Source organism: Xyrauchen texanus, chromosome 39 (genome assembly GCF_025860055.1).
Source record: "Xyrauchen texanus isolate HMW12.3.18 chromosome 39, RBS_HiC_50CHRs, whole genome shotgun sequence".
Classification (NCBI taxonomy): domain Eukaryota; kingdom Metazoa; phylum Chordata; class Actinopteri; order Cypriniformes; family Catostomidae; genus Xyrauchen; species Xyrauchen texanus.
The window spans coordinates 30,445,751-30,465,712 of NC_068314.1; the positions used below are offsets into that span (position 1 = coordinate 30,445,751).

A 19,962-nucleotide genomic window follows, 5' to 3' on the forward strand; every position below is an offset into this window, starting at 1 on the left:
TGCTATAAAAGCGTGTGAACTTGATATCTAGGTGAGCATTTCATTGCTCAGGGACAAAAGGCAGATTGGGAGGACGGAAACAGTGATAGTGGCCCAGCCTATTAGCTCCTTTATTTCCACTGTGAACACCTGATAAATTGTTTGGCCAATTCACTTTTGCTTTGGAACTTTAGAAATCTCCTCTTGCAACATTTTAATAGTCGGCATGTTCCCAAGTGAAACCGATAAGTGTCATGTTTTTTTGTTTTTTATTAGATTTAATAGTGTATCAGGTGGCAGGAATACACCAGCACACCTGAGCATACTGAATAATATGGTGTCACTCATCAAACCACGGAAGAGTTCAATGTTAATATGTCAGAGGGGTAATTCCTAAAGACCAAAATAATGTTCACTTTAATCCATTCCTAATTGGAGTATTACTCCAAAGTAGAGAAGTATCTATGAACTACTTAAAGTTATCATAAAATGTGTAAGTTACAAACACATAATACTGAATTCTGAAGACTGCTTTTGAGTTACTTTTGAACCCTAACCCAAACTGTTTTTTTTTTTTTTTTCTTAAACAAGAAGGCAGGTGCAAATGTTATTTTTCTCATGAGAGTCATATAATTTACAGTCAAAAATGTTCAATCGAACACCTGGAGAATGCAGCGCACGTGCACCGACAAGTCCACCTAACAAATGATTGAAAAAAATTAATTCTGTTGAATTAATTTGAGTGTGCAAATGCCTTCAATACACAAGTAAAATGAGGAACACTCACAATGATCCACATCCACTCGTTCAGAAACTGAACAGCAATCACAGCAATCTAAAAAGTACCATTTCAACTGGGATGGGCAGATACTGATGTGGTATCAAGAATATCGATCCTCACATAAAAATATCGATTCTGAAGATTTATTTTTTAAACTAGTGATCATAAAATGTATATAACATGAATATTAATGAATCAGGTAAGCTTCGAAGTTTCTTCCGCTCATCTTGACGCGCAGAAATGCTAAAATACACCAGCAAACAGACAGTGTTCACCCTTTCAGTCATAGCGCTCGTTCAAAGAGGGAACAGTGTTTTCCTGAGGTATTGACAGAAAAACAGCATCTGGAGTTATTCACAGCAAGTAATGACAAACATAGACATGACATGTATTACAATGGGCTTGTGTGACCATTTTTACAGGCTGTTTTAAATTCAAAGGTGTTAAAACATTGATAATGATCTTTAATCCTCGTTACTAAATGATACTCTTAAGAAAACCTGAGACACACATTGGTTTCAATCCGATATTGTGTTTCAGTTCTCTGTAATGATTTACAGAGTCATGTGTTTCAAACAAAGAGGCAGCTGGGGCGGTTTTGAAGACTACTACTCAAAGTAGTCTTAATATTTAAACTTTGAGCCTTACGAATAACAGTTTGAGCCATTTTCTCCTGTGAATCAATGCTCTAACAGAGTGGAATGTTATCTCTACATGTGGAAATATGGGAACAGAATGGAGCAAATTCTGTACATGCAATCTGAAACATTCAATCAGTGCCCTGTTTGGCTGGAATAATATGATGTTAGCTTCACGATTTAATACCCAGCTGTTGTGTAACCCTAGTTGGATTTAAGGCAAAACTTCAGTCAACACTACAGCGCAGTCACTCCCTGTTTGTGGTTACTATTAAGACTACACACAGTCAAGAATAAGGAGAGCTCAAGTGTGAAACTAATGCAAACAGATTTCTCCATTAAGGTGCACTGACCTCTTTTCTTTTTGCTTTGCTCCTGCAGGTATCTCAGAAACAGGTCATTCTGAGGACTCCAGACAGGATGTACGAGGATGATGCTGAGATTGCCAGCCAGGTGTAAACACCTGTCCTTAAACCATGGACGCGCTTCTGAAAAGAGTCCTATTTATTCAATAATTTATTGAGCTGATGGACTTGAGATTTTTAACATCAAACAACATTTAGAGAGATTTCAAGCTTTTTTTGACACCATTTTAAATGCTTTGTCCAAAAATATAAAATGACAGAGTTTTACTGTGAAAGACAATGTTTTTTTAATGTTTTATAGATGAACTTATGGACAAACGATGATGAAATAAATCTAATTTGTTACAAATTTGTTATGTTCCTTTAGTGTATGTGGATACTGAGCTAAATAAATAAAGTTATACATGTGCAATTATTCTTCATTCTGACTTATTAATTGTACTACAGTGGATTAACTATTCTTATAGTTCTCATTTATAAAGAAATCTTTAAATGGGAAATAATCATTAGTGTGGCCCTGCGATGGACTGGCGACCTGTCCAGGGTGTCCCCCGCCTTTCGCCCAATGTTAGCTGGGATAGGCTCCAGCCCCCCGCGACCCTGTACACAGGATAAGCGGTTGACGATGGATGGATGGATGGATGGATAATCATTAGTGTAATAAAACATCAAGATTTTTTAAATGTAAACTAAACCACCTCATAGTGATTTTGGTGACATGATCACAGTGTCCCTCTTAAAATGTGTTATATGGCGGCCAAAAGTTTGGAATAATGTACAGATTTTGTTTTTTCGGAAGGAAATTGGTACTTTAATTCACCAAAGTGGCATTCAACTGTACAGTCAGAACATTACTGATGTGTAAACCAGCACAATCACTATTTGAAAAATAAATTTTTTATTAAATCTAGACAGGCCCCATTTCCAGCTGCCACCACTCCAACACTTTATCCTTCAGTAATCAGGCTAAATTGCTAATTTGGTACTAGAAAGTCACTTGCCATTATATCAAACACAGTTGAAAGCTATTTGGTTTGTTAAATGAAGCTTAACATTGTCTTTGTGTTTGATTTTGAGTTGCCACAGTATGCAATAGACTGGCATGTCTTAATGTCGATATTAGGTCAAAAATGGCAAAAAAGAAACAGCTTTCTCTAGAAACTCGTCAGTCAGTCATTGTTTTGAGGAATGAAGGTTATACAATGCTTGAAAATGCCACAGAACTGAAGATTTCATACAAAGGTGTACACTACACTCTTCAAAGATAAGGACAGAAAGAGATGTGGAAGGCCAGATGTACAACTTAAACAAGAGGATAAGTACATCAGAGTCTCTAGTTTGAGAAATAGACGCCTCACATGTCCTCCGCTGACAGCTTCATTGAATTCTACCCGCTCAACACCAGTTTCATGAACAACAGTAAAGAGAAGACTCAGGAGTGCAGGTCTTATGGGAAGAATTACAAAGAAGAAGCCACTTTTGAAACAGAAGGACAAGAAGAAAAGGTTAGAGTGTGCAAAGAAACACAGACATTGGACAACAGATAATTGGAAAAGAGTGTTACGGATCTTAACCCCATTGAGCTTTTGTGGGATCAGCCAGACTGTAAGGTGCGTGAGAAGTGCCAGACAAGAAAGTCACATCTATGGCAAGTGCTACAGGAAGTGTGGGTGAAATATCACACGAGTATCTGGACAAACTAACAGCTAGAATACCAAAGATCTGCAAAGCTGTCATTGCTGCACATGGAGGATTTTTTGTTGAGAACTCTTTGAAGTTTAAGAAGTTCTGAACATTGTAATAGTAATTTCTCACATTATTAATGTCCCGACTATACATTGTGATCAGTTGAATGCCACTTTGGTGAATAAAAGTACCAAATTCTTTCCATAAGTGCAAAATCTGTACATTATTCCACTCATTTGGCCACCTGTGTGTGTGTTTTATTTTTATAAACATTTTAATCCAATAAACTATGCAAAACAATTAGATATTACAAATGTAGGGGCGTACATGTGTGCAAATAATTGAGGAATGTTGCCTGTTTTACATAAATAGTGTCCAAAAAAAAAAGAAGAAGAAATTATTGAAATGTTAAAAGATAATTGGAACTGTGGGTCAGGTCCCAAAATTGACGAGACTTTGCAGCTTGATTGAAGACTTCCCCGCTCGCCGCCTTGAGGAAGAACTTTTTTTTTTTTTTATCAAAAGAAACAATATGATCAGGAGCAAAAATTTCATCAAAATGTTGGGGGGGGACAATAAACATAACAATTCTCAAGAGCAATTTTTGAAGGGGACACCAAGGGGTTTTTTTGTTGTTGCCCCGTTTGCATTTGTATTATTTTATTTCTTAAACAATTATTTTAAGAATATATCATTATATTATTTACAATACACATATTTTAATGATATTTTAGGGGGGACAACCCTCAGATAGGGGGGGTCCTGAACCCCCGAGCCCCCGCAATTTCTGCCTATGAATATGATTAGCTTGTCTATGAATATGATTAGCTAGCTTGTCACATTTGCCGCCGCCCAAAATACAGCCTGTTTCGTTTGATTTAATGTGATTTTTGTATGAAATAACGTAACGGTAAGCAATAATTAAACCAAAAAAATATGAAAGGTTTAGATTAACTTCACTTGTCTTCGCGCCTCTCTTTATCGCCACCAACAACACTGCGCTGAAATTACGCAGTGAATGTGTGTAATGAGTCCCATCCACATACCGTTACGATCAAACTTCCAGGGTTTATAATCCAGTTTACTTGTCATTCCCGACTGAGGGCCGTGTACCGGTGTTGCTGTAAACCCGTCAGCTCTTTTGTATTATATATATATATATTTTTCCCCAGTATAACAATGGACAAATCCTTTGTGCTGTATTCAGACAAAGCCGAAGACGTTGCTACCTCCTCTAGTTTCCGTCATTTTAAAATAGAGCATTTTCATCTGGATCTTATAGTGGATTTTGGGCAGAAAATCATATCAGGCACCGAGACAATACAGTTGCAATGCATTCAGGATAGTCGAAGTGAACTGCAGCTAGATATTCATCCAACTCTGTCGCTGCAAGGAGTGTCGTTCAGTCGTAATGCACAAGACTGGACCAGAGCAGAATTTCTCATTCGGGTTTTCACAAGTTATGGTGCCACATTGGTAGTGAAGTTTCCTACACCTGTCAACTCGGATGACAAATTTCAACTTGCAATCAAATATACAGCTTCTGATGGACCAGGGGTAAACAATCATTTAAGTTTGTGTTCATATTTCCATATATGTATTTTCTGGCACTATGGTCATTTCAATAGGAGAGTAGTTGCTATGAAATAAGTTGCATTGTGGCATGCTATACTCCTCTAAAACTAGTTTAAACGGAAATTCTTTTGGAATTATTATGCATGCAGTTTTTTGTTCTGACTTCTATTAATTCAGAGATTACATGGAATGTTTGAAAATTTAGTTCAAAAGATAATTGTCACACTGAAGATCATTTTAAAACGAATTAGTGAAGACAAAGAGGTGATTAAAAAATACATAAACACCCATATATGTATTTTAACCTAAAATATGTTTTTATAAGAGAAAAGCTTATGGATATATGTTATAGTCAGGGTTGGGGAGTAACAGAATACATGTAATGGGATTACGTATTTAAAATACAAAATATTAGTAACTGTATTCCATGACAGTTACAATTTAAATCATTGGTATTTAGAATACAGTTACATTCAAAAAGTATTTTGATTACTGGAGAGATTACTTCGCAATATTGTATTTTTAACATGTGTATTTTATCTTACTGTACTGGCAGAGTTTTTATAGTCAAAACAAGTGAAACAAATCTACCAGTGCTGAAGAAGTAATCCAAAGTATTTAGAATATGTTACTTACCTTGAGTAATCTAACAAAATACATTACAAGTTACAATTTACAGCATGTATTCTGTAATCTGTAGTGGATTACATTTCAAAAGTAACCCTCCAAACCCTGGTTATAGTTTGTTTACTACCCATCCCCGCATGCAGAACTGAAACTAAAATATTGACCCTTGTCATGAGACCTACATGGATGAATGCTTTTGTTTCTTTTTCTTTTTTTATTATTATTTTTTCATTTTCGCCCCAATTTGAAATGCCCAATTCCCACTACTTAGTAGGTCCTCATGGTGGTGCGGTTACTCACCTCAATCTGGGTGGTGGAGGACAAGTCTCGGTTGTCTCCACTTCTGAGACAGTCAGTCCACGCATCTTATCACGTGGCTCGTTGTGCGTGACACTGCTGAGACTCACAGCACGGGAGGCTCATGTTACTCTCCACGATCCACGCACAAATCACCATGTGCCCCATTGAGAGCGAGAACCCTAATCTCGACCACAGGGAGGTGACTCTATCCTCCCTAGCAACCGGGCCAATTTGGTTGCATAGAAGACCTGGCTGGAGTCACTCAGCACACCCTGGATTTGAACTCGCGACTCCAGGGGTGGTAGTCAGCGTCAATACTCGCTGAGCTACCCAGGCCCCTTGTTTCTCTTTCTTAATGCTGTTCTCCTTGCAGTGAAGTCTTCAGATTAATACAAATAATGAAAATCCATTTAATTTACATGCATAAGCATGCATGCATGTATACATATACACTTATGCCAGGACATATCTGTAGTATCTATGTCATGGCTGGACCCAATACAGGCAGCTGAGAATAGACTGCCATTCTTGTATACATCTGGGTTTCCTGTGCTGAACTTGCAGCCTGTTTGCTGGCTTCCATATGCCCATAACAAAGAGCACTTACTCTGCAGTTGTGCAGGTAACATCAGCCCGTCTCACCAAATGCATGTATCCTTTCATAGGTGTGTTGGCTGGAACCAGAGCAGACTGCGGGAAAGATGAAGCCTTATGTTTATACTCAAGGTCAGGCTGTGCTGAACCGTTCCTTCTTCCCTTGCTTTGATTCCCCAGCAGTCAAGAGTAGCTACTCTGCTGCAGTTAAGGTGAGGCCATTGGACCAGTGAAATATATTTTGGATATAATGGGAATACGAGTTTACAGACTGCCTGTTCTTAAAGAAAAATTCTGGCATTAACATGTTTAGCTCAACCAACAGCATCTGTGGTGATTACCACAAAAAATGTATTTAGACTCTTTCCTCATTTTCTTTGAAAAAAGCAAAAATCTGGGTTACTGTGAGGCACGTTCAATGGATGTGAATGGGGCCAATTCTAAAACGGTAAAATGCTCACTTTTTCAAAAGTATAGCCACAAGACGTAAACAATATGAGTGTTAACATGCTTTTAGTGTGATAAAATCAGTTACTAATCTTTTCTGTGTAAAGTTATATCCAATTTTACTATGTTGTTGCCATGACGAGGTATATTTATAAACCCAAAAATGACCATATAAAAAGTTTACAGCTCAAATAAAACTAATTTTAACAGAAGGATTCATGTAAGTTCTTTTATAAAATGATGAGCTTTCCTTTTCTCCCTTTAAACTCTCCAAAAATTGGCCACATTCACTTCTGTTGTGAGTGCCTCTCTAACCTCGAGATTTGCTTCTTTTCTTTTTTCTTTTAAAGAGAGGTTGAGTCGATATTCCTTCAACACTTTAATTTAAAGTAAAAATGAAATGGTATTCTCAGCCCATTTTACTTGTGAAATCTAACGTATTTTTTGGATATTAAGGAAATTCCATTCAAGGCAAGTCTGGTTCCTGTGCGGCCTTCTTAGTAACGGCCCCAGGCGCGAATTTCCGAAATGTAGGATGGTAGGGGAAGAGTTACTTATATAAATGAATAAAGCCATTGGACGATTCAATAATATTCATCAGGTAAGTGCTAGCTGGTTGGTCGGAGAAACTATAACCCAACCCAATCCCTTAACCTAACCCTGAAAAATCAAGTAGCGCTTTACTTGTAATAATGTACGACTCTCATCCCCCACACCCCGTGTAGCTATTTTCTAAGGAGGCCTTATGCAGTTAAGTAGAGCTTCCCTCTACTTGAATAGCGAAATACTGAAATCTCAACAACAATCTTCAAGATTGGATTTCAAAGTCTTTAAAAATCTGACAAAAATGGTATCATAAATCTAGCTTCAGAAAAAGATTGACACTTTACATACTCATCAGACTCATCAGACAAGAATGATCAAATTTGGTGTTTACGCCTGCCTTAAAGATAAGACTTGGGGTCTATTTCAATCATATCATTGAACTTTGAGCTATCTCACTGACAAGGTAGCTCATAATTTTAGTGGCTCTCACTCTTCTTCTCAGGTGCCTGTTGGCTTCACAGCAGTTATGAGCGCTAGTAAATGGGTGCACAGAAAGGCAGACAACACTTTCCTGTTCACTATGGAGCATCCCATTCCGGCGTACCTGGTAGCACTGGCAGTAGGGGACTTGCAGTCTGCTGAGGTGGGGCCAAGGTAAGAATGTATAATTTTACCAGACATAGTCACTGATTTTCTGCATGCTATTTCAAAACAACTACAAAAATGCTTACAGCACTTCTAATAATTTGTGGTTGACTTGCATTTTCAGAACACGTGTTTGGACTGAGCCCTGTTTACTGCAGGCAGCCAAGCAGGAGTTTGATAATGTGATTGAGGAGTTCCTGTCTGTGGGAGAGAAACTGTTTGGACCCTATGTTTGGGGACGGTACGACACCCCTGTTTGAACTTCATTCTGATATTAGGATCTGAATTTTAACGAAGTGACTTAAAGGTATACTTCACCCAAAAATGAAAATCCTGTTTGTGAAGGTATGATGTGCTCTTCATGCCTCCATCGTTCCCTTTTGGTGGGATGGAGAACCCCTGTCTGACTTTTGTCACACCCTGTCTGCTGGCCGGGGATCGCTCTCTTGCTGACGTTATTGTACACGAGATCTGCCACAGCTGGTTTGGAAACCTTGTTACCAACGCCACCTGGGGGGATTTCTGGCTCAACGAGGGCTTCACAATGTACGCTCAACGCAGGGTTTGCAAAGAGCTTTATGGTATGCTATTCATTATTTGACCCTGAATTGAAGTAATTCATCGATAAAGAGTTGATGGTGTTGGACAGTGTTGACACTCATATGATTGGAGGCAAATTACTTTTTGAAGTTTATTAAAGCTGAAGTGTGTCATTTTTGTGCCACGAGCATCACCAATCAGATATGCAAAATTAATGCTTGTTATCAAACAAATTTCAAGGAACTCCACCTATCTACCATTGGTAGTACTGAGAGTACCACTTCAAACTCACACCATAGGATGAGCCAAAATTGCTGTGTCGAATTTTAAAATTATAAAAATGACACACGTCATGTTTAATTAGTGTCACCTCATGCTATCCTCAGGGGATGCTTACACATGTCTGGAGGCAGCGACTGGTAAAGCCCTTTTGCGTCAGCACATGGACAACACTGGAGAGGACCATCCTCTCAACAAACTACGTGTTAAGATTGAACCAGGTAGCCCCTACTACTTTTTGATATATTTTGTTTTACATGCAATATTCAATGTATTGTATAATGTATACGTTCATGTTAGTAATCTCTGTTTATAGATAATAAAGATGCTAGGTTTCCAAGTACTGGATTCCAATGGTCACTGAAAGCCTTGAAATATCAGGGAATTTTAAAATCATAATTTTCAGACCTGGAAAGTCCTGGAAATTTATATAAAGGTATAGTTCACCCAAAAGTAATTCTCTCATCATTTATTCACCCTCATGCCATCTCAAACTCTGACTTTGTTACTTCTTTTTGTATGACTTTCTTACTTCTGACTAACGCAAACAAATATATTTTGAAGGATGTATAATGTATGATTGTCTCTACAATGCAAGTCAATGGGCTCCAAAATGTTCAAGCTCCACAAAGTACGTAAAGGCAGGATAAAATTAATCCATACGACTTGAGTGGTTTAATCCATGTCTTCTGAAGTGATATGATCACTTTGGGTGAGAAACAGACCTGAATTTAAGTCCTTATTCGCTATTAATCTTGACACAGCCAAATTGGAGCACTGTGCAGACTTCAAGGCGTTTATTCTCTGGATGCTGCACACAGTTGCCAGGTACTCAATCTCTGTATCATTATACATCAATAAGACATTGCATTTTACATTTACATTTATGCATTTTGCAGATGCTTTTATCAAAAGCGACTTACAGAGCCCTTATTACAGGGACAATCCCCCTGAAGCAACCTGGAGTTAAGTGCCTTGCTCAAGGACACAATGGTGGTGGCTGTGGGGAACAAACCAGCGACCTTCTGATTAACAGTTATGTGCTTTAGCCCACTACACCACCACCACTCCCTTTTGATTTTATAGTGTGAATCATCAACCTTTTAGTAACCACAGTACATTTTAAAAGTGTCCCAGAAAAAACTCAACCCGCAACTCGTGTCATCATTTTCAAAATAGCCCAACTGTGGTTTGTGTACAGCGCTCTGCACGTGTCACGTGTTTCAAAATTGCACCAAGGCTGATATTTTGGTCTGTTTCTCAACCAAAGGGATTGTACATTTTCAGAAGACATGGATTAAACCACTCAATTCGTATGGATTACTTTTATGCTGCTTTTAGGTGCTTTTTGAACCCCATTGACTTTCCCTGGACAATCACACATCCTTCAAAATATCTTTGTTTGTGTTCCGCAGGAGAAAGAAAGTCATAAAGATAGCATAAGGGTGATTAAATGATGAGAGAATTATCATTTTTGGGTGAACTAGTTGAAAGCTATTTGGTTCGTTAAATGAAGCTTAACCAACTGTCTCCATCTCTTACAAAGGTGTTGATCCAGATGATACCTATAATGAAACGCCCTATGAGAAAGGCTACTGCTTTGTGTCCTACCTGGCACACCTCACAGGAAATCAAGCCCACTTTGATGCATTCCTTAAGGTTACTTAAAGAAAAGCCTTTAGAATCAAATATTATCTCTCTTATGTGCTGCTTAGTATAGATTTTAGTATAGATTTTGACTTAGTATCCATCTGATACTTTACATTTGCAATAAAAATGCTATTGTTTCTTCCAGGCTTATGTGGACAAGTTCAAGTTCTGCAGTGTGATGGCCGAGGATGCTTTGGAGTTCTACCTGGAGTATTTCCCAGACCTGAAAGAGAAGAATGTCCACAGAATTGAGGGTGTGAAAAAGTAGAACATAAACACCATTTCTTTGTCATAAGATCACAAAGGAAACTGTTTGCTCAGACTGGCTTTTGTGCATAGCTTTTGTCTTTTGTCACAGGCTTTTGTTTGTTCTTGTGGTTGCACTCTTAGGTCTGGATTTTGACAGCTGGCTCAATGTGCCCGGTTGGCCTCCATATTCCCCTGACCTCTCTGCTGGTCTGAAGCTGATGAAACCAGCTGAGCAGTTAGCTGAACTGTGGGTTAACAATAACCTGGACATAGACTCTATCAAACAAACTGATATCAAACCGTGGAAGACCTACCAAACTGTGTATTTCTTGGACAAGATCCTTGAGATGTCACCCCTTCCTGATGGTACAACAAACTCCTTGTTTGTGTTTGTATTAATCTTAAATTATTTAAAGGGATGGGTTACTCAAAAATAAATATTCTGTCATTCAATTATTTACTCTCTCTCTCTCTCTCTCTCTCTCTCGTTGTTCCAAACTCCTATGACTTGCTTTCTTCGGTGGAACACAGAAAGAAATGTTAGGATAAATGCCCCAGTCACCATTCACTCTCATTCCATCTTTTTTCCATTCAACAAAAGTGAATGGTGACTAAGAGTAACATTCTGCCTAACATCTCCTTTTGTGTTCCACGGAAGAAAAGAAAGGCAAAGGGGTTTGGATCGTCTTGAGGTTAATTAACTGATGACTGAACTTTTATTTTTAGGTGAATTGTAAATAATACATATAACTAAGCATTTATATTAACAGGTAACATAAGGAAGCTGGAGCAGTCTTACTCACTCATTACTGAGTCCAGTAACGCTGAGCTGAGATTACGCTGGGCCCAGATTGTTGCAAAGAACCAGCATAAACCAGGATACCAACATATTCGCAATTTTCTCAGCAGCCAGGTCAGACTGTATTTTAATTTATGCTCATTCAGCTCTTCTGACTAATAATACATAGATTGCTTGGATGTACTGGGATGGATTCAAGTTGGTTATTCGTGTTTTGCATACAGGGGAAACAGAAGTACACATTACCTGTTTATCGGGCCCTTTGGAGTGGATCAGAGGAGACTAAGTCTCTGGCTATGGACATATTTTCTGCCACTTCTAATCAGCTTCACATCAATGTTCGCAATTACGTAAAAAAAATTATGGCTTAATGAATTTGGACAATTCAGGAGAAATATGAGTATGCAATGGCTTTAAAATATTAAAAAACACCTAAAACAAGTCTTAGCTGGTCGGTCAGGCTGGTCATTTGGCTGTTTTTATGGGGGTTTTGAGCACTTTTTAGCTAGTTTTGCTGGAAGAACAGCTACACAAGCTTTAATTGACTAAAACTCAGTTAAAGAGATAGTTCACTCAAAAAAATGTAATTCTCTCATCATTTACTCCCCCTTATGTCATCCCAGATGTGTATGACTTTCTTTCATCTACTGAACTCAAGTGAAGATTTTTAGAAGAATATCTCAGCTCTGTAGGTCCATACGATGCGAATGAATAGGTGTCAATATTTTGAAGCTCCTAAAATCAGCATAAAAGTAATCCATAAGATTCCAGTGGATCAGTGTCTTCAGAAGTGATATAATGGGTGAGAAACAGATCACTTTAAAATTCTTCTTCATGTGTTTTTGGTGATTCACATTCTTTATACATACCGCCCCCTACTGGGCAGGGAAAATAATTTCTAGCAAAAAAAGACATAAATATTGATCTGTTTCTCACCCACACCTATCATATCACTTCTGAAGATATCGCATAAAACACTGGAGTCGTATGGATTACTTTTTTGATGCCTTTATGTGCTTTTTGGAGCGTCAAGATTTTGGCACCCATTCACTTGCATTGAATGGACCTACAGAACTGAAATATTCTTCTAAAAATCATGATTTGTGTTCTGCAGAAGAAAGAATGTCATACACATCTGTGATTGCATGAGGGTGATTAAATGGATCATTTTTGGGTGAACTATCCCTTTAAGACCAGCCAACCAGCATTGTTTTGTTTTAGTTTTTTCCCTAGCAGGGAAATTTAACATAAATATAAATTCATATTGATTGATACACATATTGATACACTTTTTTTTATTATTGTGAATAAAATTCATATTAATTGATACACATATTGATACACTTTTTTATTTATATTATTTATATTTGATTTTTTCTTAATAGAAATATAAATCGTGAAATGACCGATTAAAAAGAGATATATTGACTGTCTGAACAAAAAGAAATCGGGAGGACTGTTATTTCTTACTCTTTATTACGATCTTCAGGCTGTTGAGACACATTAGATAGTGTAAACATATGGATGGGCTAACGCTGAATGTAATGTGTCTGAAGCGCTGTCAATAATATGCGTAAAGATTGTGCAGCGATGTTGCTCTTGAACACAAACCTCCCCGCCTGCATGTCTATGGGTGTGTCGACGTATGTTTAGTCTGTTGATTGTTACGAAGATTCGTCTGGAGTCAAAATCCTTGTTGGAGCAGATCAGCAGTCATGGGTTGTGCTATGGTAAGTCACTAAAGGTGTAGGAGAAGTGCACTAAAGTTTAATTGCTATAATTTAGATAGATGTTCTATCAAAAGGCACTGTTTTGGCATGCTACCAAGTTTGCTTCATAAAACATTGTTAGTTTATCATCATAATGCATATTGACCAGTCACTTACAAGCTTGACAAAATGCTATACGGCCATATGCAATCGAATTAAAGTCCAATGTCCTGAAAGAAATTGAATCAGCAGTCACAAGACACTTCTTTGGAAAGAGAATACCAAAGTTGAAACGTCAGAGTTAATTCTAGGGAGTAGGAATTTATTTGTGCATTTAAAACAGCAGACAAACTTTTTTTCATTTTGAATGACATTTCTAGTGTGAATCACAACTGGTGAATGTTTATTTCACTTTTACCCTATTTGTCACTATATCTTCTATAATGGTTAATGTGACCCTTAACCCTTGTTCATGTGCATCGACCTGTGTATTCTAGTCCACTACATTAGCTGTGACAGCTGGAGTGGTGCTGGTCACAACAGCAGGTGTGCTGGGTTATCTTTTTATTAGCAGGAAAAGGAAACCACAGATTACCCTGATCAATCCCTCTGAAAAATACAAATTGAGACTTGTAGACAAAGAGGTATTTGCCATATCACTTTCTTTCCGCATGCTACAATTTATATTTGTGAAATTGAAATTATGTTGTATGCCATGATTAAAAATGCATTCATATTTTTGCCATAGATTATAAGTCATGATACCCGGAGATTTCGGTTTGCCCTGCCAAGCCCTGAGCATGTCTTGGGGTTACCAGTTGGTAAGCAATCTTTACAAGTTCCCTGGTATTGACTAGTGAGTGTGCGGTGGTGACGTGATGGTAAAGGTTGCAGGGTTTGGTATGCTTCAAATAAGAAGTCTGCTAACGAACAAACGAGCGTATTATTTTAAAAGAAGCATGTTTAAAGTTGCATATTTGAGATTATTTACAGACATTTTGTGTCTTGATGGATGGACTGGGATGTGTATTAGTGGGCTATTTATGGTGAAGTTGAGCAAACATTTTCCATTATTTACTGAATTTTAAAAACATTGATGGATAATTAAAAATGTTGTCCTATATGAAAATCTGGTCTTTTACTTTTCCCTATTTTAGAGATATTCCTATGGTAAAGGATGCTAGAAGTGACGTGAAGGGGAGAAAAAGAACACTTTAATGTACCCCCTAAAAAGTATTAACTAGGAGAGAGACGAGAGTAAAGATTTGGGGAAAGAAACACGAGATTCCAAGTGTAGTCCAATGGAATGATTCATGGTATACTCTTTGTATATTAAGCGGGTTATTTATATATATATATATATATATATATATATATATATATATATAAGAAATAAAACAAAAAGCCCAGAGCCCACCACATACACTTTTAAAGATTGAATGTCACGTTAAAGGAATATTCTGGGTTCAATACAAGTTAAGCATGTCCCTCCTTTTCTTCAAAAAAAAAAAATCTGTTACAGTGAGACACTTACAATGGAAGTGAATGGGGCCAATCAGTAACCATTATAACACTCACTGTTTCACAAGTATAGCCACAAGATGTAATCATTAAACATGTTAACATTATTTTAGTGTGATAAAGTCGCTTACTAATTGTAAGGTTATATCCAATTTTACAACTTTGTTGCAATGACGACGTTATGCTTTAAACCCTAAAAAGACTATTTAAACAATTTAACAGCTCAGATGATACACACGTCTTAAAAGAAGAATTAATGCAAGTTATTTTATAAAATTTGAAATGTGACATTTCTGCCTTCAACAATCCAAAAATTGGCTCCATTTCACATTCATTGTTTCTCAAGTGCTTCACTGTAACCTCAATACTTATTTATTTATTTTCTATAAAGGATGTCAACATTTTTATTTTTTTTCTTATGGTAAACAGCATTCAGCCACAAATTCTGTTAATATAGCTTAAAGGGATAGTTCACCCAAAAATGCAAATTCTCTCATCATTTACACACCCTCATGCCATCCCAGATGTGTATGACTTTCTTTCGTCTGCAGAACACAAGCAAAGAGTTCTAGAAAAAATGTCTCCGCTCTGTAGGTCCATACAATGCAAGGGAAAGGTTACCAAAAATTTGAATTCTCCAAAAAGCACATAAAGACTCCAGTGGTTTAATCCATGTCTTCAGAAGCAATCCTGTCGGTTTTGGGTGAGAACTGACCAAAATATAACACATTTTCCTCTGTACCTCTTGCCATTGCAGTCTCTAGGCACATCATGATTTCATGCTCGATTACTCTTCCTTGTGCCATATTGCGCTCTGTGCATGCGTCAAGCATTAGGAAGTGTAATCGAGCTTGAAATCATGACCGTGCCTAGAGACTGCAATGGCAAGATGTACAGAGAAAAAAAGAGTTATTGAATTTGAAATCTTGATCACCAAGGAGACCGCTGATGTCAAGATTGATAGAGAAAAAAGAATTATATTTTGGTCCGTTCTCACCCAAAACCGATTGTATTGCTTTAGAAGACATGTATTAAACCACTGGAGTTGTATGGATTACTTTATGCTGTCTTTAAGTGCTTATTGGAGCTTCAATGTTTTGGTCACCATTCACTTGCATTGTGTGGACAGACAGAGCAGAGATATTCTTCTAAAAATCTTCATTTGTGTTCTGCAGAAGAAAGTCATAAAAATCTGGAATGGCATGAGGGTGAGTAGAAGAACTATACCTTGTTTTGAACCCGGAATATTCTGGAATACTGACCAAGTGTTACATTATTTCACTGAATGATTACATGGACTCTTGTAATGTGTTATGTAATGATTTAAACTTTTATTTCTGTGATGTTTTCACCAAACTCACACTTTGAAAATTAAAGCAGTGATGGATAAAACTTTTATTTTTGTGATGTTTTCACCAAACTCACACTTTGAAAATTAAAGCAGTGATGGATAAAAATGTGTGGTGGGAAATGTACAACCTAGTCCATCAAAGTGACCGATAATAATTATTTGTAGCACAACCTCAGGTTAAGTACTCCTTTCTCTTCATCTCTTTCTCTCTGAAGGCAAGCATGTTTATCTCTCCGCCAGGATTGATGACAATTTGATTGTGCGTCCCTACACACCAGTTTCCAGCGACGATGACAAAGGATATGTTGACATAGTTGTTAAGGTCCTCTTTCCCTCTATGCCTACATTTCTTCTTAAAGCTTTTGGGGGTAGTAGGTGTTAGAATAGAACCGTCTGAATTTCGATATATGTTACTCTGCAGATTTATTTCAAGAATGTGCACCCAAAGTTTCCTGAAGGAGGAAAGATGTCCCAGTACCTGGAGAGTTTGAGGATTGGAGACTTGATCGACTTCAGAGGACCAGGAGGTTTGCTGGAGTACAAGGGACAAGGTTTGACTCTTACCTGAATAATTGGTGCACATTCAAATGTGAGTGTATGTATTTGCACAGTGACTACACCTTACACATGCACCTCCACCCAACAGGTCAGTTTGCCATACAGGCTGATAAGAAGGCCCCTGCTGAGATCAAGACTGCCAGAACATTAGGTCTTATAGCTGGAGGAACGGGTACTGTGGCTCCCCCCTTATTCTTATTCATAATAAAGCCTTATGTAACAATCTGATCACTTCAAAACTTCGTCCTCCTCCGTGTAGGCATCACTCCTATGTTGCAACTGATCCGGGATATTATGAAGAACCCAAGTGATGCAACTACTTGCAGCCTGCTATTTGCCAACCAGGTTGGTGTCCCATTAGATAGATACACAATGGGTATGTTTCAAAAACTTAGTGAGCTGCGTTACTCTCTCCTGCCTACATAGACAGCTGTCTTATATGGTATGGAAATGGAGACTTGTAAGAGACCAAATTGGAATGCTCTTCATACTGTAGGCAGTAACTCTGTATTGTATGAGAGCAAATCCCCACAGCCATGTTCCAATATTTAGTGGAAAGTTTTCCCAGAAGAGTCACTAAGTTGATGGTCCAGTGATGAAATGGTTTGATTATACAGATCATTCCATGAAAACTATGTTCAGCCAAATTGAACTGTTTAGCAAGTATGGAATGTATCTGATGCTCTCTTTCTGGTCTTCCAGACTGAGAAGGACATTCTGCTGAAGGATGATCTGGAGGAGATACAGGCAAGGCATCCGGATCGCTTCAAACTCTGGTTTACCGTGGACAGAGCACCTGAAGGTACGAGGCCTCCTACAAGTATCTATCTTATATGACTTCTCCGCTGTATTCAGAGGTAGTGCTTGGTCTATTTACTCTGCGTTCATATGACCTGTATTTGCTTTTCTGCAGACTGGGAATACAGCCAGGGCTTCATAAATGCTGAGATGATTCAGGAGCATCTGCCACCACCCAGTGATGAGTGTATGATCCTGATGTGCGGCCCACCTCCCATGATCCAGTTTGCCTGTAATCCCAACCTGGACAAACTGGATTACCAGCAAAGCCAACGCTTTGCCTATTAGAAATGTCTTGATGTTCAGGGCCCAGTCCACAAATGACTCCAAAGATGCTAACACTAAATTATCACATATTCATGTTTAAGCAAATATGGTATTACAAATGTGGTCTTGTGTAGATCATAACCTTTTTATGGAGGCTATATAATCTATATTGATTGCTTAAAGGAATAGTTCACCCAAAAATGAAAATTGTCTCATTATTCACTTACCTTGATGCCATCTCAGGCTCAATACATGTGTATGACTGTCTTTCTTCAGCAGAACACAAATAACGATATTTAGAAGAAGATAGACCTCTGTCAGTTCCTTATAATGCAAGTAAACGGGTGCCAGCAGTTTGAAGGTTCAAGTCGATAAGTAAAATGTTTTTACCTTTAAATTGGCGCTTTGGTCCAGGGTTTTGATGCTTTTTGAAATAGCCGAACTATCGCGTGACATTCGTTCTTCTGTTGTAAATAAACTCGCCGACGTGCTTGCGACACCTAAGTGATGCATCAATTGCTGGCAGGAAGTGCTTTTTAAAAGTTAACAATATTTGAATTATCTATTTTTTACGCAAAGGTATCGATTTGCTTCAGAAGACTTTCATTGATCGACTGGAGTCGTATGGATTACTTTAAGCTGCCTAAAAGTTACTTTTGGACCTTCAATGTGCTGGCACCCATTTAATTGCATTATAAGGACCTGACAGAGCTATATCTTCTTCTAAAAACCTAATTTATGTTCTGATGAACAGTTTTACACATCTGGAATGACATCAGGGTGAGTGAATAATGAGAGATTTTTTTATTTCTGAGTGAACTATTACTTAAAGTGCTAGCCTGTCCAATAGTTATTGGTCCATCACATTTAAAGTCCTTAATACAATGCAGAGACTGTGTGCCCTCCACTGAGGCTTGATATTCACCATTGTGGCTTGGGTTTGGCTGCTCTAAAAGCGCAGAATAATATGCTGATACTACAAATAGCCCCAATCTAATGCACTTAAAAATGCACGTGTATTAAGACACTGAATTTATTGCTGAATATTATATTTGTTACGTCACTTGACTGGGATAAATAATTGTGTGTGTACAATGTTATTATGCATTTGCCGTCACTGGAGTATTTTTGTATGCATGCTGCACTCCAGATATTTATCTTGAATTTCAAATGCAAAGAACTTGTTTTATACCTAATGCACTAAAGAGGAAAAACAAAGAAATGCTTATTAAACTAGTTTGCATCTGCATCTTGCCATCTTTGGATTTTTGGGTAACACTTTACAGTGAGTAGGCTACAACAAAGTTAAGGCTTTATTAACTAATAAATAAAGATAAGAATGTTTACAGGAATATCCCGGGTTCACTACAATTTAAGCTCAATCGACAGAGTTTGTGGCATAATGTTGATCACATTTTACATTTTTATTTAGAGTCATCCCTCCTTTATAGATATAGATATATATAAGCAAAAATCAGTTACAGTGAGGCCCTGAAAATGGAAGTGAATTGGGCCCATTTTTGGAGGTTTTAAATGTAGACATGTGAAACTTCAACATTTATAAAAGCAATTCCATTAATTCTTTGCAACAAAGTTGAAATTTTGGATATACCTTTACAAGGAAAAGATTAGTAAGCGATTTTATCACACAATGTTTTTAGCATGCTTATTGTTTACGTCTTGTGGCTATACTTTAAAAACTGGGTTTCTTAACGTTAAGAAAATGAGTCAAAATTAATTTGTGTTAACCCCGAATATTCATTTAACAAATACAACCTTATTTGAAAGTTTTTTTGTATTTTTTGGTGCACAATTACGTGGTCACATTTGCAGATTTTTAAATAGATTGTGATTGTGGGCTGCTCACATTTGCATTTGATTATGAACTGTCCGGGATAAGGATTGTGGATTAAAGGAGATTGCGAACTAATGCCAGCTGCGGGTTTAACCCAAAAATACTCCATATTGAAAGACATGGCTGATAGAGTGGGGTTATTATCGTCCTAAAGCCTGCCAGCACGTGCTTTATAAATGTGACCAGACCATGTTTTAAATCCC

At 37.6% G+C, this 19,962-nt stretch overlaps 3 protein-coding genes across 7 annotated transcripts in view; all 3 read left to right on the forward strand.

Moving 5' to 3' along the window:
• The window catches only part of inavab (innate immunity activator b), a 31,402-nt gene extending 29,235 nt beyond the window's left edge, over positions 1–2,167 (forward strand). For all 4 annotated transcript variants that reach the window (XM_052110918.1, XM_052110917.1, XM_052110920.1 and 1 more), the window contains exon 10: positions 1,780–2,167. In XM_052110918.1, the coding sequence (XP_051966878.1) occupies positions 1,780–1,857 (78 nt within the window). In that variant the 3' untranslated portion in view covers positions 1,858–2,167. The remainder of the gene's footprint in view (positions 1–1,779) is intronic.
• Positions 2,168–4,559: 2,392 nt separating this feature from the next.
• Positions 4,560–12,341, forward strand: LOC127632969 (aminopeptidase B-like). Of its 2 annotated transcripts, none has more exons than XM_052111819.1 (11): positions 4,560–5,006; positions 6,617–6,757; positions 8,041–8,192; positions 8,308–8,424; positions 8,529–8,764; positions 9,110–9,223; positions 10,549–10,661; positions 10,798–10,906; positions 11,043–11,267; positions 11,672–11,814; positions 11,925–12,341. In XM_052111819.1, exons 1-11 carry the CDS (start codon positions 4,629–4,631, stop codon positions 12,069–12,071), a joined length of 1,875 nt encoding a protein of 624 aa, XP_051967779.1. In that variant the 5' UTR covers positions 4,560–4,628; the 3' UTR covers positions 12,072–12,341. The 2 variants fall into 2 exon arrangements, with proteins under 2 accessions (XP_051967779.1, XP_051967780.1); XM_052111820.1 differs by having other exon boundaries at positions 4,993–5,006; positions 6,617–6,677.
• Positions 12,342–13,285: 944 nt separating this feature from the next.
• Positions 13,286–19,151, forward strand: LOC127633016 (NADH-cytochrome b5 reductase 3-like). The gene is made up of 9 exons (XM_052111876.1): positions 13,286–13,430; positions 13,907–14,053; positions 14,158–14,230; positions 16,497–16,603; positions 16,703–16,832; positions 16,928–17,011; positions 17,099–17,184; positions 17,542–17,641; positions 17,753–19,151. Exons 1-9 carry the CDS (start codon positions 13,416–13,418, stop codon positions 17,923–17,925), a joined length of 915 nt encoding a protein of 304 aa, XP_051967836.1. The 5' UTR covers positions 13,286–13,415; the 3' UTR covers positions 17,926–19,151.
• Positions 19,152–19,962: the final 811 nt, after the last annotated feature.

Bases quoted from the DNA above. Each gene is read 5' to 3' on its own strand.
- LOC127632969 (XM_052111819.1), top strand. From the start codon at position 4,629: ATGGACAAATCCTTTGTGCTGTATTCAGACAAAGCCGAAGACGTTGCT. The intron at 8,193-8,307 runs GTAAGAATGTAT...TTGCATTTTCAG, and splicing joins TCTGCTGAGGTGGGGCCAAG to AACACGTGTTTGGACTGAGC. The intron at 9,224-10,548 runs GTAGCCCCTACT...TCTCTTACAAAG, and splicing joins ACGTGTTAAGATTGAACCAG to GTGTTGATCCAGATGATACC.
- LOC127633016 (XM_052111876.1), top strand. The intron at 14,231-16,496 runs GTAAGCAATCTT...TTCTCTCTGAAG, and splicing joins TGTCTTGGGGTTACCAGTTG to GCAAGCATGTTTATCTCTCC. The intron at 17,642-17,752 runs GTACGAGGCCTC...GCTTTTCTGCAG, and splicing joins CGTGGACAGAGCACCTGAAG to ACTGGGAATACAGCCAGGGC.